The 20,792-nt window shown below is 38.1% G+C and overlaps 1 protein-coding gene across 5 annotated transcripts in view; it reads right to left on the bottom strand.

Moving 5' to 3' along the window:
• TMEM67 (transmembrane protein 67) overlaps nt 1–20,792 on the bottom strand; it is a 46,253-nt gene that overhangs the window by 13,364 nt on the left and 12,097 nt on the right. Inside the window, exons 8-21 of one of the 5 annotated variants that reach the window (XM_086335286.1) lie at nt 20,225–20,379; nt 20,002–20,110; nt 18,786–18,875; nt 17,974–18,039; nt 16,008–16,164; nt 14,931–15,054; nt 13,108–13,213; nt 10,340–10,396; nt 8,671–8,769; nt 6,667–6,765; nt 6,348–6,434; nt 5,032–5,131; nt 4,799–4,938; nt 3,094–3,234 (exon numbers count right to left, since the gene is read on the bottom strand). In XM_086335286.1, the coding sequence (XP_086191412.1) occupies nt 3,094–3,234; nt 4,799–4,938; nt 5,032–5,131; nt 6,348–6,434; nt 6,667–6,765; nt 8,671–8,769; nt 10,340–10,396; nt 13,108–13,213; nt 14,931–15,054; nt 16,008–16,164; nt 17,974–18,039; nt 18,786–18,875; nt 20,002–20,110; nt 20,225–20,379 (1,530 nt within the window). The remainder of the gene's footprint in view (nt 1–3,093; nt 3,235–4,798; nt 4,939–5,031; nt 5,132–6,347; nt 6,435–6,666; nt 6,766–8,670; nt 8,770–10,339; nt 10,397–13,107; nt 13,214–14,930; nt 15,055–16,007; nt 16,165–17,973; nt 18,040–18,785; nt 18,876–20,001; nt 20,111–20,224; nt 20,380–20,792) is intronic. The other 4 variants (XM_086335287.1, XM_086335288.1, XM_086335289.1 and 1 more) reach the window with 4 other exon arrangements.

Here is a 20,792-nt window from a genome sequence, read left to right as displayed (position 1 = left end):
GTTAGTACCAATGTCATGCTACATTTCCTTAGGAGATGCTTGTTCAAAACAAAAAACGTGAGCAAAATGTGAGCAGCTTATCTACTGTAGGAAAATATTTCTGGAGGGTGGAATGTATACCAACCTGCACCTGCATGTTCAGTATTAACAATATTAGATTAATTTAGACTCCTGGGTCATGTTCCCTTTTCTTTTAAAATAATACACATAATTTAAGCCACACACTTAGAAAAGTTTCCTTCTTTTTTTTCTACCCACCCCACCTCATTCTTCCCTTTTCGGTACTTAAGAAAGAACATAGATATACCAGGGTCCAGCAGCCAATAATAAGGGGCCATAATCTCAAAACAGAAGTGGCATTTAACCGTGATACCATTTAAAAAGCAAAACATTAGAAAAATATTTGGAAGCTAAACATGAATCAGAGTTCAGCAGTGATTTTTCTGGTTATTAGATATGTCATGGCATCACCTGCTGCACAGCCAAGAAATGAGACACTGCTTTGGGAAGAAAAAGGTAATGCTAAAATTATTTCAGCTGGAACTTGAGGTGCTAAAAGACCATTGAAGTCATTTATTTTGACAACATAAATAATCCATACACATCAAGTGTATTAACAGATCTGTAACTTTTGCCACAACGTTACAAATGTTGAAAGATGTACATTTATTAAAAAACTATATATTTACTGAGCCATGAAGTTGTAATGGGGCACGATAAGACTTTGTTTTCACAATCTTCCTCTGAAATGGAGAAAACACAAGTATGCAAAGTTTCTGCAGGTCTATAAAATAAGGAAGAATAAATGCCTCATAAATGATAATAATTTAACTACTAAAGATTCATAATTCAGTATGGGTAGTTAAGCTGTTGTAACGTTTTCAATTAAAATTCATAGTGGAAAAAAAAAAAGAGCAAAGGGTGAGGTCTTCTCCCCTGGTTCACACCTGCAACCTCATCAGACATTATGGACCATGAGGTGACCTTCGAGGTAAAGTCCTGAAGGGCAAAGCAGAACAACAGGCCTCCAGGTCTGACAGCAGCCACGCTGCTGGGCCTGCACTGCTGACCCCTACTCTTCTTTCTCATGAGACAGAGAAAAGCTATTTTCATTACAGGCCCTGTCAGTCTGGATTTTTTTTTTAGTTGTTGTACTCAACCAATATGAAAAGCTTCAGATGGTATTCCTTTAAATTTTCTGCTGCTGCTGCTGCTAAGTCACTTCAGTCGCGTCTGACTCTGTGCGATCCCATAGACGGCAGCCCCCCAGGTTCCCCAGTCCCTGGGATTCTCCAGGCAAGAACACTGGAGTGGGTTGCCATTTCCTTCTCCAATGCATGAAAGTGAAAAGTGAAAGCGAAGTCGCTCAGTCGTGTCCGACTCTTAGCAACCCCATGGACTGCAGCCTACCAGGCTCCTCCGTCCATGGGATTTTCCAGGCAAGAGTACTGGAGTGGGGTGCCATTGCCTTCTCCACATCCAGATAAATCTGATCTGTTCACAAAAACTGTATTAGTGACATACAGTGACAAACAACAGTCACTGTCACTGCTGTATGTCACCAGGGATTCCCTGGTGGCTCAGCTGGTAAAGAATCTGCCTGTAGTGTGGGAGCCCTGGGTTCGATCCCTGGGTTGGGAAGATCCCCTGGAGGGGAATAGCTACCCACTCCAGTGTTCTGGCCTAGAGAATTTCATGGACTGTACAGTCCATGGAGTCACAAAAAGTCAGACATTACTGAGCAACTTTCACGTAAGTTATATCTAATAAAACTGAAAGGGAAAAAAAAAAATCAAACCCCATATTATTTTAATCTAATTTTATTTCAAATCCTAATTTCTGTTTGTCTTTCTTCTGTGACTGTCAAACTATCCCTCACTAGCTCTATTCTGCAACTTTAAGTTTGAACAACTCTTAACAATGACACTTAGATCCAATTCTGTAGGAATTTGGGGACTTCAATTCCAAAATCTTTTAAAATTCAGTTTTTAAGGCAAATATAAGCTCTCCAGTTTATAGGAAGTCCCACCTTCCTTTGCTTATAAAGAAGTTAAAGAAATCTTAATCAAACTGAAAGGCTTTTCCCACTCATTGGAGTGTCTGTAAGCAAGAGAAAGAAATGCAGAGACTAGAGTTAGTTAAGTGCTGTAGCTCCTGCTTCTCTCTTTTTCCTTTCATTTTCATTTTTTTTTAGCTATAAGAAGATAAATGAAATAAGCATAGCAAAGATCCTCTGCTAGAGCCGTGGGTCCTCAGATTTATTTTTAGTTTCAGCTATTTCAATTAATATTTCAAAGAAAATTTCAGCAGGGGTACTGGTAATTTGAGTGAGATTTAATGATATATAAATGGATGTAAACAAAATGTTAGTTTCAAAAGCAAAGATTGAGGGTACCTTAGAATTTCCTATCATTATATATAAACTAAATCCTGCAGACTCTGAAGGACCCTTCAGAGCCCCACTACTGATAAGAAATGAAATCTGAAATCAGATTGCCTGAGTTCAAATTTCTGTTCTGCTGGTTTCTTTTTCTTTTTTTGTTTTGCTGATTTCTAATTGTTCTGGGTTCAAATTCCAGTTCTGCTCATTTCTAATTGATTTCTAATATAATATTTGGGCAAATATTTAACCTTTCTGTGCCACCACATCCTCATCTATAAAATGAGGATATTTAAAAGACTCTATCTCTGAGGGCTACTAAGTAAGTTCATCTGTGTAATGCAATTAACACAGTGCTAGATTAGCATACTATGTAAGAAATTAGCTATTTGCTATCTTTATTATTAATACACTGACCCAATGCATGTAGCCTGCCAGGTTCCTCCGTCCATGGGATTTCCCAGGCAAGAATACTGGAGTGGGTTGCCATTTCCTTCTCCAGGGCATCTTCCCAATCTAGGGATTGAACCTGGGTCTCCTGCATTGCAGGCAGACTCTTTGCCGTCTGAGCCACCAGGGAATCTTTATTATTGTTCCTGTCACCTTCTTTATACTATAGAAATCCTGTTGTGGTCAAGAGCTGATGATCAGTATGTAAACAGAGTTAAAAATATAGACAGGTAATGTTACTTAAAAGTATAATCTCCTGTTACCTGTATAAGTCCAATGACCAGCCAAAGAGCAGAAGATACTGCGTATCTCAAAATGCGGCTGTAAGGAGCTATGTAGCTAGGTGGGCTTCTGGAAAGACTAGAGGATGAGTCCATTAATGCTAAGTTCTTGAATCCCACAACCTTAAATAAAAAGAACAAAATAATTTTAAAAGATATGGATAAAGAAAACCCCTGTAGTCTGAAAATGAGACACTTCTCTCTACTCCTTCCCTTGAAAAACTAAAGTATTCAAGTTTGTACAAACAGTAGAAAATCTAGATAAAAATAATTATCCAGTATTTTAATTATAAAGTATTTAATACAAAATTTTAGTTAGTCCATTAGGTAGTCTCTTCAATATGACTCAAGGCCAGTTCAGTTCAGTTGCTCAGTCATGTCCGACTCTTTGAGACCCCATGGACTGCAGCACACCAGGCCTCCCTGTTTATCACCAACTCCTGGAGCTTGCTCAAACTCATGTCCATCGAGTTGGTGGTGCCATCCAACCATCTCATCCTCTGTCATCCCCTCCAACTCAAGGCCAAATATAACTTTATTATCATATACACTGACAAAGCTTAAAAATTTCTGTCAAAAAAATAAAGCTGTGGCTCAGCTGGTTAAGAATCTGCCTGCAGTGTGGCAGACCTGGGTTCGATCCCAGGGTTGGGAAGATCCCCTAGAGAAGGGAAGGGCTACCCACTCCAGTATTCTGGCCTAGAGAATTTCATAGACTATAGTCCATAGGGTAGCAAAGAGTCGCACACAACTGAGCAACTTTCACTTTCAGTAAACTACCAATGAACAACCAGCAATCCATGCCAGGCACTACGCAAAATACTTTTTATACTTTAAAACACTATTTTCCAAAATGCCTTTTGAGGAAGATATCATGTTATACTCACCTCTATGCCTTCTACTCTCATAGATTAAAGGCTCTGGAAAGTTTTATGGTAAAGGAAGTTACATGATTTTATGGAATCCAGTATTTTCCAAACTTAGTTGATTATAAAATGACTTTCTCACACAATCCCTTTTAAGCTTTAAAAAACTGGACTATAAGTAAGTTTTTGAGATAATGTTCTTATGTCCCAGAGACACACACGTTCTTCTAGGTTCAGAAAATGGAAGGAAGGAGAAAAGCAAGAAAGAAGGAAAAAGGAAGGCAGACAAACAAAAAAGTCCAACAAAATTTATATCAAACCTTACTTAAGCAGTTAGTTCTAGAGAAAATCTGTTACTTATACAGTTTCCATATTTCAGTCTCATATTCAGTTCTGAATACTTCCTTTGATAATTCTACCCAGGTCCATCAAGTAACTGTAAAGGGATCATAAGCATGTACCCATTCAGTGTGTGTTGTTAGGCTGTAGCCCCAAATCCTAACACAGGACATGGTCCTTAGTAGGTATTCAAGGACAGAAAGAATGGTGGTTCCAGGTCTGGGGAGAGGGGAAAAGACGAGTACAGAGTTTTAGTTTTGCAAATGAAGAGTTCTAGAGATGGACTGTATGACAATACGAGTGTACTTAACAGTACTGAACTGTACACTTAAAATGATAAATTTCATGTTATGTGTATGTTTTAAAGGCTCGATAATAATAATATTTTAAACTTTAGAAAACTCACTGATAGGAAAACTTAGCTGGAATTACATTAACATTTATGAGGTACCCATAAGTTGCATATATCAAATAGTTTATACCTCCAAAAGGAAGAGGACAGTAAGTACTTGAAAGAGTGGGTTAATTTTTCTCACAGTCTGAATTTCGTTCCATTCATTTGCCACAAAATAAGTTCTCCATATGCTTACAGGAACAGTAGCACTCCGAACACCACCCTCACCTGGTTGGGAAGATAAAACGAATAAAACGTTTCACCTTCTCTGCTTTACAATGGTGGCAAAAGAAACTTGGTACAAATGGTTACTTTCATTACCTTCAACAGCTTTAAGAACCTTTCCTTTAGGCCGCTCCCAATCGATAAAGAATATGTCTATGGTAATCTGGGAGATGAGCTTATGCAAAAATTGCAGAGCCTGAGAATGACAAAAAAACACCTTAAAGTATTGGCATGAAGTCTGCTCATGAAACCAACACTGATTCTTTAAGAACCAAACATCTGCAATCACAAGAAGATATATGGGGCTTCCCTGATGGCTCAAATGGTAAACAATCTGCCTGCAATGGGGGAGACTCAGGGTCAACCCCTGTGTCAGGAAGATCCCCTGGAGAAGGGAATGGCAACCCACTCCAGTATTCCTGCAGAGAATCCCATGGACAGAGGAGCCTGGCGGGCTACGATCCATGGGGTCACAAAGAGTCAGAGCGACTAACATTTTCACTCTAAGTTTCACAAGTGACAAAGTTGTCATACCATCAGGGGCTCACCAGAAACTCATCACATAACAGTCACCAAATTCACAGACTTTTTACAGACATATTAATTTCACCTTTCCTTCTTCTGTCTTTCTTAGAAATAGGAATATGAAAGTAGACATACTACCTCCCTCCTCATGCAGGGATCTTGCATAAATGACTCTCTTTCCCAAGGTTTCCAAAAGCCTTTAACTTCTTTATAAGGAAAGGTATCTCCAACTGTAATTTGTTTGTCCTAATGAAAGTTTTAGGATGCTCTTACTGCCTTTTTCTCTATTTCTACTATTAAGATTTCTGGTGAAAAAAATATCCTTTTCATTTACAGAGTATGTTTAAACTGAGGCTTCTTCCGAGAAGGTGCATTATCGATCAAACAAGGTTAAAAATCTAAGTATGGGATGATTCCTCTCTTCCTGGGGCTCACAGGTCAGTGGGAAAATAGTCACTTAATAATCACAACACAACTGGATGAGATGTACGGCAGAGGCACGTGAAGAGCATCACATCCCCTGAAAGAACAGTGAAGCAGGGAGGGGGGCTCCCATGGGAAGAGGAGGAAAGGAACATGGAGGCAGAGAACCAATGCTAAGAGTTCAGCGCTTAGCCAGCGTGGTACCATTCACTCTTGATTAACAGTCTACATTAAATAATAAACAATTACTTAAGGCAGATCTTCAGAATGAGATACCTATTATAAATAAATGCAGACTTCCTAGTAAAATAGAACAATTCATACTTTCTTCTAAAATTAAACTAAATTTTGCACCAAAGATTTTGAAAGCATTTTAACTCTGAAGACTTACATGCTTATTAGCAGACTTTTTTTGTTTTTTAAGCAGACATTTAAAATTCAGTAACCTGTGCTCTGAGACTTACCTTCAGAGCAAAACCACATCCCACATAAGTAACAAAACGTTTTTCTTGAGCTGGCACTGGCAGCAAAACAGAGACAGACTTCTGTGCCTGGGATGAAAATGACACTGCTGAGTGTGACCGCACACAGTTTTTACGAGGCCCAAGTTATAACCCAAAGAAAGCATAGAATAAACACCACACGCTCAGGGAATGGGGAGTTTAGCACTTGCCCAAATACTCTTGATTAGAAACCCCCTCAAGTAAAAACAGTTGCTTCATAAAGAGAGCTTACAAGTTATTCAGGTTGTGGCACTAAGGTAAAATGCAGAAAATCACTTACTTTAAAGACAATAAGCCAGTAAAGACCTGTTCCTACAGTGATGATAAAGAAAACATTGGCCAGATCACCAGCATAGTAAACCAAGAATTTCGCAACTGTCTGCAATTTAAAAAGAGAATCAGAGCCGTTATAGACTCAATCCATTTATACTACTTTAATAACATATTATTATTAATAACATTATTATCAACCTGGTTTCTCAAGCTTGAAGTCTTATTTCATGTATCCATGGATCAGTCAGAAGGACTGACTGCAGCCACTTTCTAGATACCTTTTGATCCATTTCCAATAACTTCTATCTTATTCAACCCTTCTCATCTTTCACCAACTAAGAACTTTAGAACCGCTTTCTAATTTTCTTCAAGTTTGGAGTCCTTCTCCCCAACGTACCCTCCATACTACCATCAGAATTGGCTTTCTAAAATGTAAATTGGACCGTGTCACTCTCTTTCTTAAAAATGTACAGTGATGCCTCATTAAAATGTAAATTCCTGATCCACAAGGTCCTTTACAACCTAGGCCAAAGTTAAATTTTAGCCTCATCTGTCAGTTCCAACAACTTGTTCAATAATTAACCACTCCATACATTAATCCCAAATGTTTTGGGAATGAAATGAGTATTATTTCAACAGATATTCTTCTCTTCTTCTCTCTGGCAAACTCTCTGGAGCTCTGAGGGCAGAGACCATGTCTCCCTTTGCCCAGCATCACATCCCCCAGCGCCTCATAGAGCCTCTGGCACTCAGACAGCAGGCCATCAGTGACTATTTGTGGAATGCAAAGACTGCTGCTGCTGTTCAGCTGCTACGTTGTGTCTGACTTTTTGCAACCCCGTGAACTGCAGCATGCCAGGCTTCCCTGTCCTTCACTACCTCCAAGAGTTTGTTCAGACTCAGATACAGCACAGATAACCCAGATTAACTTCACTTCTTTTGGATGCCTTTCTTGACTCCCCAAACAGGAAATCAAGCCCCCTCCTCTGATTTCTAGGCACACTAGCTCTGGAGACAAACCAGTTTACTGTGTTGCCTTTCTCGTGTTCTTAATCAGCTAAATGGAAATACCACCTATTACTTTGATATGGTAAAAATTAAATGAATAGGAAATGTATTTAATCTCTACAATTTCAGCAAGTATAAAATGGGAATGATCACGATACCTAACTTCATAGAGCTATTGTGAGGACTAAATGAATTACACGTGTCAAGGTTAAAAAAGTATCTGGCTTATAGTAATACTCAATAAAAGACAGATGAAAATAAAAACAAGAACAAATGTAAAAACAATTAAATGAGAAGTGAAACCATAAAGTTAATAGAATAAAATATGGGAGAATATCTTTTTGATCTTGACATAGGGGAGGATATCTTAAACAAGATCCTAAAAGCACACACCATAATATGAAAACCTATTCAGATTTGACAGTATTAAAATCAAGAGTTTCTACTAAACAAAGTAACATATAGATAAAATAACAGATGGATTTACCCTTGGAGAAGAAACTTCAATGTCAAAAACCAAAAGAAGATTTACATTTAGAAAATACAAAAAATAAATAAATAAATAAAATATAAAAAACTTGTTTAAATAAACAAGAAAAATTGGAAACAGTAGAAAAATGAGCAAGTGGTATAAATAAGAAGTTCGCAGAAGGGGAAGCCCAAATGATTAATAAAGTATATGAAGAGTAATCAAAGAAATGGAAATTAAATCAAGAATGACATATCCCACCAGATTGGCAAAAAATGGGAAAGGGTGGGAAAACAGCAAGTGCTGGTGAGGATGTGAGGAAACAAGACCACTGCTGGAGGGTGCAGACTGGCCCCAGCCGTGGTGCGCACTGGAGGGAAAACAAGGGCACATTTCCTACTCATGTGTATCTCCTGGTCATATACCCCAGAGAAGCTCAGGCAACTTTTTACTCATCCGCTAGCTGTGTCTTATTAGAAGGATATAAAATAGTCAAAAGAGAAAAACAGACTTCAAAAAGCCCTGTGATTATACCTGTAAATCAATCATGGGACTCCCAATACGTCTCTTCCAACCTGCTGTCTTCAAAAGAGATGATAAAACAGCTAGTCCACCCAATACACCTAAAGCAATCTAAAGTAAAAAAAAAAAAATGGGGATTTATGTAATTTCATAATGCAATTTCATCAGTGTTCAAAGATACTGTAAATAAAAAGTAACAAAGTACTCAAAAACAGGCTCAAAAATTAGAAGGTACACTAAAAGGACATGGGCGCCAAACTGAAGAAACTCCCAACGGACAAATCTGGGACAATTTGAGCAAGAAAATAGAAGGTAATGAATTAAAATTACTAGAATAAATAAATATTCATGAGCCCATACTGATTTAACCATAAATGAATAAATAAATCCACGTGGACAAAGGGAGAATTCCTTTTTACAGAATTCTAATAAATATAGAAGAAATGATGGAAAAACACAACCACCACCAGACAAATATCACAGTAATATTGTTTATTGGCCAAGAATTATCAATGGATGCTAAAATTAGAGGGCAAAGGAATAATAAGGAGCAAGAGATTTGCATAATCTCAAGTATCTCCCCACAAGATACTTATTAATTATAAGTGGAAAAATACAATGGAAAACTCTGCAGATACCATCTTAGCCATACGATCAAAGTTGACATCAATGTTAATAAGATACGTGTGTGCTAAGTAGCTTCGGTCGTGTCTGACTCTTTGCAATCCTATGGACCGTAACCTACCAGACTTCTCTGTCCATGGGATTCTCTAGGCAAGAATACTGGAGTGAGTTGCCCTGTCCTCTTCCAGGGGATCTTCCTGACCCAGGGATCAAACCCAGGTCTCTTATCTCTCCTGCATTGGCAGGAGGGTCTTTACCACTAGCGCCACCTGGAAAGTCCATTAATAAGATATACTGACACCAAGTATCTTCTGATATGACTCACTGAGAAGGGTATAACATCACTTTCACGGTACGTATGCTAAAACTACATTTAATCATGGGAAAATACCAGATAAAACCAACTGAAGGACAAAATACCAGTGTTAGGGTCAGTCATGAGACAAAGAATGACTGACGACCTGTCACAGACCTAAGGAGACTAAGGAGACACACAATGGTTGGGTTCTGAAACAGAAAAGGATAGTGAAAAAAATCTGTAAAATCCAAACAGCATTTACATTAGTTAATTTGCTATTGTTTAGTCACTAAATAGCGTCCAACTCTTCGCGACCCCATGGACTGAAGCCCGCCAGGCTCCTCTGTCTGTGGGATTTCCCAGGTAAGAATACTAGAGTGGGTTGTCATTACCTTTTCCAAAGGATCTTCCCAACCCAGGAATCGAACCTGCATTGGCAGGTGGGTTCTTTACCACTGAGCCGCCAGGAAAGCCTAGATTAGTTAACAGGACTACATCAACGTTAATTTCCTGATTATGACCACTGTACTACAGTATGCAGCCTGGCGTGCTGCCGTCCACGGGGTCACAAAGAGATACGACTACTGACGGAACAACAACTACAGTTATGTAAGATGTAAGATGTTAATGGTAAGGGAGACTTGGTGAGGGATATATGCCAAATCTCTTTATTTTGACAACTTTCCTGAACATGTAAAAAAAATTTGTTTTAATTAAAAAATATAATGTAAGTATTTTGACAGGTTAAAAGAAACTCACATCTGTCTGGACATGTGCTTCTCCTTGATCCATTTCGTATGTGACTGAGAAAGAAACCTGATGTTTAAAAGAAAGCAAATTAGCCATACTGAAGTTATATGATACAAACCTATTTTTACTATAAAAATACATTCACAGCTGCATTTTACTAAAAATATCATACTTTTAAACTCTCAGTATTACTAGAGTTGACCTTTACTTATACATAAATAAATACACTTTGGGGAATTACCCACACTACTTTAAATATCCATTTAGAACATATATTAAAGAAAGAGGGTTTCATTAGAAGGTAGATTAGGTTCATTAACAGCACTCAAGTCAAATTAATCATATTTCATTTTCTGATAGGTTTCTGTAACTGAGGCATGTGACCTATCCTGTGTATCAAGAGTTCAGCAACTGGTTCAACAATCACATAGGAAGAAGGCAGATTAATCAAAGGTGTAAACAAGAATCTTAGGGACACAATTATACAGAGACAGGAGAGAGAAGAATCATAAAGGATTAAGAGAAACAGTAGCATGAGGAATAGGAGAGGGAAGACACCTAAGTCTTACCAGGGTCACAGAACAGGGGCAAGGAGGAGGAGGTCACGAGTAGAGTCAACTGTTGTACAACTGACCCTTGAACAATATAGGGGTTAGGGGCATCAATTACGATGCAGTCAAAAATTCAGATAGAACTTTAGAGTTGGTCCTCCACATCCATGAATTGGACCAACTTTGCGGAGTGCTGCAGTACATATTTAGTTATAAAAAAAAAAAAAAAGTCCACATATAAGCAGAACCATGCAGTTCAAATCTGTGTTGTTCAAGGGTCAACTGTATAGGTGTAAAGTTAAAGAAATAAAGCCAGTGTATGTGGAATACCTTGCTGACTTCATGAAAGAGGTTTTCAAAGAAGCAAAATGGCAGGACCCAAACTGCAAATGATGAAAGAATAAATGGTTGGGAAATCAAGGAAAGACACATGATAGCAAGCTGAATTGTTGGCAGAGTTGACAGAAGATTTTATGGTTTGGTTGTGCTACTTTGTTTTTAAGACAGGGCAATCTGAAAGGCAAGGGAAAGGAACCAGCAGAGAAGCTGGCCGAATAAAAGGTTGGGGGCGAAACAGGAGAAAATACACATTAATATATTATAATAAAATATATAAAATTAAATAGAAGAAAATATCCTAAACAAGTAAGGGTTGAAAATTTGCTTAAGAAAGTGGGAAGGGTTCTTCATTCTTAGAAATAGGAACCGGAGTCAAGAAAGATAATGAAACAGAGATACTGAAGTATTAAAGAGGAAGTCTGAGGCAATTCATATTGGATGGTTTTGATCTGCTCAGAAAAACAGGAAGACAGGTTATTTGCAGAGATGGTAAGAGAGCAGAGATACAGCTGGATGCTCAAAATGAATGTAGAACTTTTACAATAGCTGTCATGAGAAATTAAGAAATGATGAAAACTGCATTCTATAATTAGAACAATTGAGGTGGGCTTCCTCATAACAAGAGAGTTATGATTCTCTCAACTTTTTTCCTATTGCTTATTTTCCAATTTGTCAAAACAGTTTAGATATATTTTCGACAAGAAAAATATTTAAAGAAAACACCCAGAAGTGTTTTATATTAAGATAAATACACTCTTAACTACCCAAAAATGACATTCCAGGAAAATTTAAACAAGGCAGTCTTCTGTTGTTACTAAGCATGCTCCTGGATTTTCTCTTCTCATTACACTGTATATAAATTCAGGCAATAGAAACGAATTTCAATATCAAATCAGGTAATAAAACTGAGGATGGGAAACCTTTCAGAGAAAAGTCATACCATGTGCCTACTTTTCGCTTTATGAAAGCCTGAATCCAACAGTAGCCGAGTAGAAGTACAAGCTCAACAGAGAGGCCAAAAACACTGGCTGAAGAACTAGAATATTAAAATTCAGAAAAGTAAAACAGTAGAAATTAAAAGCTTTAGTGAGTCTTGGAGGTAAGGAGTGTTCACCTTCCAACTGTCATGCTTCTGGGGAGACAGGGGATGAGGAAGAAGTCTAGAACGGTTAGCTCTGGTCCCGACCTCCATCCTCTCTTCTCTACCCCTCCTCAGGCAGGGGCGCTTCAATCGCCTGGCGAGGCAGAGCGCGGCCTTTGCCAGGCTCCTTCTTTGGTACAGCCTGCTTTCAGTGTGTACATGGTCTCACTTCCACACACAGGCCCTTCCAGGCAGGGGAGGACTCGGGTTCTGGGGTTAAGTTTAACTGAGTTGGGAAACAGTCAGAAGACTGGTTGCAGGTCCAAACTGCATTCTCTATTTCACTTTAGTGCTACTAGTTACAGAGCTAAAAATTAGATTCTCTTTCTGCCTGTTTAAGTATGTCTCTATCAAGTGGGCAAGACTGGTGAGAAGAGAAACACACATGCCCTCTCAAGGTTTGAGTTCCTGGTTTAGTTAGGCAAGGAGACAAAGTCTTAACAGAAGCAAGGTGGCCAAAGAGAACGAGAGGAGATGCCATATGGCTCAGCATGTCCTGGCATCCAGAACAGGGAGGCCCAGCGGCTGGTGACACTATCCGCTGACAAACTTAATTCTTGCCTTTTTATATGCAGAATCCATAAGAACTCACCTCTTACCAGCATTAGTAAAAAATAACTGTCTTGACTATATAAAGTGCTATGTTTATTTAAAACTCTGAAAAGGACTAATAGTCTTTTGATCATAATGCAAACTCTCTGTTTTGCACTAACACATAGACAGGCAATGGCCAAGAAGGACCTCACCTTCACAGACTGGCTGCTGGGATCTTTGATATCAATGTCACGGTAGGCAATGGTAATTAAGGGAGGGTAAATGTTTCCATTTTTTGTGTTGGGTACAAGGTGGATGCTGTTTAAAAGAAAATTCATTTTTAGTTAAAAATACACTGAGGCCCTTAAACATATATTTAACTTACTGTTTCTTCTGAATGTGATGTGAGTAGTCTTGGTGATCTCAGAACCAGCAGTTATTAAAAACTAGAGAAGGTTAAACATAAACTAATGGTACTAACACAGGATATCTGAAGTGGTCAAAACTTTATATTAAAATACACCCTCAAAAAACGCTTCTTGATTCAGGTCCTACAAAGCTTACAAATAAAATCAATGAAGTACTGTGTACCACTTTTGAGGACTTAAAGTACTGCCTAGAGAAAGGCAGATAATATCCTGATTTTGAAAAAAAGATGAATTCTTGGTGACTTCCCTGGTGGTCCAGTGGCTAAGATTCCACACACCCGACGCAGGGGCCAGGTTCAATCCCATCACGGAACTAGATCCCACATGCCGCAACTAATGATTCCACGTGCCACAACTAAGATCCGGCACAGCCAAATAAATAAATAAAATAAAAATAAATATTAAAAAAAGATGAATTCTTAAAGATAACACGTCATATCTGGTACTATTTATGGCACATAATAGGGTACATTTTGCTGAATTCAATGCATTAGTAACATACCGTCTGTAAACTCGGAAATGAAAATGCCAGTACCAGCGGCCAACATGGTTTCATCAGCATGAAGTCAGACCTGACTAGTTTCAACTTCATTTTCACTGAGGAATCTACACTGGAAGATTGAGGAAATGCTAAAAACAGCACAGGTAGATTTCAGAAGGGTATAGATAGGACAAAGCTTCTGTACTGCCTACTTCATGAAAGATTGTTGTGAAAATCAAAATGAAAAAACAATGAAAAAGTAATGTATGTTGAAACACCATAAAGATGATGGTGTGGGTTTCATCAGTGTATTCAAGGTGCACATCATAAGACACTGAAGTGGAAAAGCCACATAAGGTTAGAGATAGGAACCTCACAGTGGAGAAGGGCTGCATGGCACTACCCTAAGGCAGGGCCATCATCCAAGTATCCGAGGAAGAGCGAGGTGTTGATAACTAACGAGGACCAACCTAGAGCAGTGGGTGCTAAAGGAGACGGAGCCATAGGAGGCCCGCCTGCTGCAAAGATCTGACGCACTCTAACACACCCGCGTCGGCCCGTGGATCTTCACTGCTCCCCACCTCTCAACTCATTCTAACTTGGCAAGTCTAGAGTGGGGCTTAGGATATGGATTTTGGCAAACTCTTGAAGCCCTTCTGAAGTAATTATCTCCTCTATTCAGATCAGATCAGATCAGTCGCTCAGTCGTGTCCGACTCTTTGCGACCCCATGAATCACAGCACGCCAGGCCTCCCTGTCCATCACCAACTCCTGGAGTTCACCCAGACTCACGTCCATCGAGTCAGTGATGCCATCCAGCCATCTCATCCTCTGTCGTCCCCTTCTCCTCCCGCCCCCAATCCCTCCCAGCATCAGTCTTTTCCAATGAGTCAACTCTTCACATGAGGTGGCCAAAGTACTGGAGTTTCAGCTTTAGCATCATTCCTTCCAAAGAAATCCCAGGGCTGGTCTATCCCAATCTACATAGACATCTAAGAATACATTATGTATCATTCCAGTTCAGGTGTTCTTACTGTTTTCATCTGACAATTACAGGTCAACACTTTCACTATGACATTTTTCCAAATACTCCAAGCCTCATTCAGTAAATTAGACATTTGTTTACCTCAGTGATATTTGGGTGGCGACTCTAATTAATCTTGGCTGGCTTCCTAAGTCATTTTCCCGTCCACTTAGTGTATCCACTAAGAAAATGCGCCGAGTCAGAAGCCACTTGCCAGAACTACTGTCTTTTATCAAAAAAAAAAAAAAAAAAAAAGATGGGTTTAAAAAATACTTTCATTTGTTCAAGATGGCACTCAAAGTGAAGATTACTGGACAAATTTAAAACACAAAATTAGTACACTTTGTTTTAATAAGATGGTTGCAAAAACAACTCCTGCTGTGAGAAATTCCTAGTAATAGCCTTCCACAGCTGCACTTGATGTTTTCTGATTGTCTGGACTTTTCATCAGTTTGGAAGGATTTTCCCTGCAAATTACCTGAATAAACAGGATTTCATAAAATGAGAAACAACAAAAGAAACTAATTTGTCCAAAGAGCAGCTCAAGGATGGTTTGAAGAAGCCCTTATTTTATAGTTCTACTGTTTTTCTAGGATAAACTTTCAGGAATGATAAAATTTCTTAATAAAAAGCCTGATATGTTTAGTAAATAAGGCTTCCTTGGTGGTTTAGACAGTAAAGACTCTGCCTGCAATGCAGGAGACACAAATTTGATCCCTGGGTCAGGAAGATCCCCTGCAGAAGGGAAGGGCAACCCACTCCAGTATTCTTGCTTGGAGAATCCCATGGTGAGAGGAGCCTGGCGGGCTACAGTCCGTGGCATCGCAAACAGTTGGATACGACTGAGTGACTAAGCGCACTGAGTAAATCCACCAACACCCTTGCAGTTTACCGTGGGGCGTGCTATATAAAACCTTACAGTCAGGGACTTCCCTGGCGGTCCAGTGGCTAAGGCAAGACAGGGGGCCCAGGTTCGATCCGAGGTCACGGAACTTAGACCCCACATGCTGCAACTAAGGCCTGGCGCAGCTAAATAGATAAATATTTTAAAAAACAAACAAGCTTACCATCATAGTGAATCCATGACTTTTCTTATAATCTGTGGCTTATTAAGCTATGTTGGTTGACTTATTTATTGATTTCAGCTCAGAGAAAGAGTGGTGTGTATGGATGCCTTACCTTTGTTCACAAACATTTTCTTGTGCTGAAGATTTAAGTTTAACACAGGCACAGCCCAAATATATTGGTGCTGATTCTCATCAGTATATTCAAGGTACACATCATAAAACGTAGGAGTGGGAAAGTCAGTTAAGATCTTAGGGACAGGAATCTCACACTGAAAAATAAAATTAAAAATAAAAGTACCCAAATTGAAAGTTAGAAAGCATATTTATTATCTTTAAAAGATTTGTAATTGTAAAACAAAGTATCTTCCAGTTATGGTGTTTATACATATTTTCATACGTCTTTTAAAACATGAATACTATGTATGATTCTTTTATAAGGGCCAAAATAACAGTAAAGAACCACCTGAATCTTGTCCAACAACCCAGCTGGAGAGGCTATACATTCATTCTCAACTGTAACTGTACAGCAATAAAAAGGTTTAAAAACTCCTATCCTGTGGGGTGAGGTCCCAACTCTTTCTCCTGGTAAACACTGTTTATGATTTGACTCCCCTTAATAGTGCCAGGTTTATCTCCCACTGCTTCCTCTTTGTCTCTGGTTCAGTCACACTAAGCTACTTATAGTCTCTAAATATGCTATGCTATTCTACATCTGACACTGCAAATGGTGTTCCTGCCTGGTATTCCCTTCCCCCCTGTGCTCCCTGTAAACTCATATTCATTCTGCAGGCTCAAGTGTCACGCACCGTGTAAAGCCTTTCTGAACTTCCCTAGGAACTGTTAAGGACCCTTCTTTGAACCAACACGGTTCCTTGTTCATATCTTTAGACCAACACATCACATTCTTTTCAATTCTTTGTCTATATAGCTGTTTTCTCTACTAGGCTGTGAACTCCCTGAGAGGCAACTGGGTTCGATGGAAAAACCACGGTTTTCAAGCCTAACGGAACATTTACTTGATGAAAGAATTTGAACAAATTACCTAATATTACTGAGCAACATTTCCTCATCCACAAAACACGAGTGTGTATTTTACAAAGCTATTTCATGGATCAGATGAGATAAAAATGATAAAATGCTGAGGACAGAGCAGTGGGATTTATCTGGCGCAAAGTAGATACACAACAGTTTTTTAAAGTAACACAAGTCATTTCTGATAATAAAAGCAAATTTAAGTTCATGATAGAAAATCTGGAAAATGTAGAAAAGAAAGAAAATAATCTGTAATCCCACCATCCAGAGATAACCACTGTTAAAAATGTTTCTTTTTCTCATCTGTTTTCCCCAATGGTGCTTTTTGTTGTTTTAACAAAGCTGGAATCACAGTTTTGTTCTGTGGTGTGTGTACATGCATTTTATCAAGAAGTATTTTTGTAGACTATTGAAGGTCTTTCAAATGTTTAACAGCTCATAATATTGCTTTGTCCCATACTGTAGTTTTAAAATGCATTACGAAAGGAAGGAAGGTCAGGGAGGGAGGGAGACAAGCATGGAGAGAAAAGGAAGCATTTTGCTACTGGAGGGAGGAGGGAGGAGGCAGTGATAACACTTTATTGTTTATTAAAAATGAAGTACTTCTACTTCATTCTAAAATGCTCAAAAGTAGAGATTATTTTTAAGACCTATATGCCAGAAGCAAATACACAATTATGATGTTTAAGACTCTATGGACGACAAGGTACTGTTTTCATGCTGATTTTATTAATAAAAATCATTCATAAATTATTCATTAGCCCACAATGCAGGAGTCCCAGGTTCGATCCTTGGGTCAGGAAGATCCCCTGGAGAAGGAAATGGCAACCCACTCTAGTACTCTTGCCTAGAAAATTCCATGCATGGAGGAGCCTGGTGGGCTACAGTCCATGGGGTTGCAAAGAGTCAGAAATGACTGATCGACTTCACTTTCGCTTTCTTTTTGCAAAAAATTACTAATTTCAAAAATTTAATAATTATTTCAATTATTGCTGATGTGAAAAATGAAGCCAAAATGTAGACTGCCTAAAATAGTTCCAACTTACACTTTGTTGATAAGTTGTTCCAAAGGAATAAGCAGCATTTAGTCTCGTCTCTGTGTCTGGACAAAGCTACAGCAAAAGAACACAACTGATAAATAGCTCTCACGAATCTTTTCTTTGCTTATAGTCAAGGGTTCTCAAGACTTAACATGGATATATACTTTATATAATACTTATTTAATGTTATCAAGGGAGTGAAAAGTTAAGAGAGCATCTCTGTTATAACTTAAAGTACTTTTAAGAAATTCCAATTTAAAACAAAACAAGAAAAATCAACTCTAGCAAGCAAACTGATGCTCTATTCAAGCAATAATCTAGTTTTTTCCTCATCTTTGCCTCAGTCAAAAATAAGACATGTTAGGGATTCTCTCTAGATTCATACTCTCTAGAGTATTGTCTACTATATACTCTATAGTATATATATTGTATATAGTAAATACATTGTATATATATTGTGTATATATTATATATAGTATATATATTGTATACTATATACTATATATGGAGAAGGCAATGGCACCCACTCCAGTACTCTTGCCTGGAAAATCCCATGGACGGAGGAGCCTGGTAGGCTACAGTCCATGAGGCCACTAAGAGTCGGACACGACTGAGCGACTTCACTTTCACTTTTCACTTTCATGCATTAGAGAAAGAAATGGCAACCCACTCCAGTGTTCTTGCCTGGAGAATCCCAGGGACGGGGGAGCCTGGTGGGCTGCCGTCTATGGTGTCACACAGAATCGGACACGACTGAAGTGACTTAGCATAGCATAGTATTCTAGAGTATAGTAAATTCTCTCTAGAATCATACTCACCTGTAAAATCCCTCCTTCTAAAGTTTGCCACTTGAGAAAATTTCCTCTCACATCATAGGAAGCAGCAATAAACTTCAGTTTTGTACTCTGCTTAAAGAAAAACAAGAATAAAATAATGTCACATACTCTGAAAGTCTATGAATATATATAATGGTCTATAAGAACTTAGAGAGTTCAGACTTTCAGAGTATATATAATAGTCTATACAATTATGTAAAGTTTAAAAATAAAAATTAAAAGAAAAAAAAAAGAATAAAAAAATAAAATAAAATAAAAGCTCTGCTGGTACAGATAAAAAAAAAAAAATAGTCTATACAAATTTTTTCATTGCCAAATGATCTTTTCTTTTTCTAGAGACCAAATATTGAATTCATCAATCATTACTTTGAGGAAAAATTAATCAGTGTATCTCTCTGATTAAACACACTTAATATAAATGGACTGGGTTTTTGCACAAAAACTATTACTTCAGAATTGAGAGGCAGTGACAGATAACTTCTTTTCAAACCTGTTAAATGAGTGTGTGTGTGTGTGAATGGAGGATGAATAGAGGAGGAAATAATCTATTCTTTCATTCTGCTCCAGCTAAGTCACTTCAGTCGTGTCCGACTCTGTGCGATCCCATGGACTGCAGCCTACCAGGCTTCTCCGTCCATGGGATTCTCCAGGCAAGAACACTGGAGTGGGCCGCCATTTCCTTCTCCAAAGCATGAAAGTGGAAAGTGAAAGTGAAGTCGCTCAGTCATGCCTGACTCTTAGCGACCCCATGGACTGCAGCCTACCAGGCTTCTCCATCCATGGGATTTTCTGGGCAACAGTACTGGAGTGGGGTGCCATTGCCTTCTCCCATTCTTTCATTCTAGAAGGTCAAAAAAATGAAGGTAAGAATTTGGACCTGTGACATGCTGAGGAAACACATAGAATCCCACTCAATCTTTGGCAGCCGTTATGAAAAATGTGGAGATATAGGACAGAGGAGGCTTTGTGTTTGGTGATGAAACCCTTCCCAACCCACAAGTACTTCTTGCTGCCGTAACACAAAATCCAGAGGTATCCACACAACTCAAGTAAGAAAACTAAACTCTATATTGTTAGATTTAGTTTAGTCACTAAAATTTTTTAAATCTATCAAGAATTATGTCTAGTAATATTCTTGTTATCTTTCAAAATTATAAATCAAAATGTAGTTAACCTTCAATAATATAGAGATTTGTACCTGGTTTTCCCCTTTAAAACTGAAATTTGTAGGAAGAGGTGTAGTACTAAGTATTTGAGGTGCTAATCCTAGCTGGTCTCCATAGAACAGCCATGGAAGATTCTGTCTCCTATAAACAATCACAATTGTTTTAATAATGGGGGAACGGTCTTAGTACATATTTGTGAAAGTAACTGCACTGAATTCGGTCACAGTGACAGTTCATCAGTTAGAATAACCTTACCAAAAGGAGACAGAATGAACAGTGCCCAGTGCAGCAGTATTTTCAAAGATAAACTGAAACAATCCACATGCATCAAAAGTAGAGGAGTCATAACAGTTCATGTTCATTACACACATATTTCCGAGAGCTTGGCAAGATGTTAGATTGCCATACACCTACAGGAAAACAATGACAAAGAAATATATGGGCTTTAATATCCTAAACAAAAGTTGATACAAAAATTATGCTTAGTTTTAATTTAATTATGCTTAGAATTTGAATTCTGCAAATTCTTTTTTTGGATATTCTTTTGCTTTTAATACTTCTCCTTTAATTAAAGTAGAAAAGAACTTTCCATATGGCAGGTTAATAATTTATAAGTTTTACCTGAAATTTTAGGTGAAAATATAAAGACAAGCAACTGAACGAAGAAGAACCAACTAAAAACTTACAGCGTGACATTTAAAAAAACTAATACATGAAATAATTATATTTGAAAGAATAATCGGATCCTAATATTAGAATAGAAATCTAAGCTATTTTTATTTTATCTATTTTATATCTATTGCATATAAATCTAATCTATTTT

The sequence above is a fragment of the Bos grunniens genome, chromosome 14 (genome assembly GCF_055505025.1).
Source record: "Bos grunniens cultivar Pamir isolate PY7600 chromosome 14, Bosgru_T2T1.0, whole genome shotgun sequence".
NCBI lineage: Eukaryota > Metazoa > Chordata > Mammalia > Artiodactyla > Bovidae > Bos > Bos grunniens.
The sequence above is the reverse complement of the archived record's forward strand: the minus strand, read 5'-3'. Positions and strand labels throughout refer to the sequence as shown.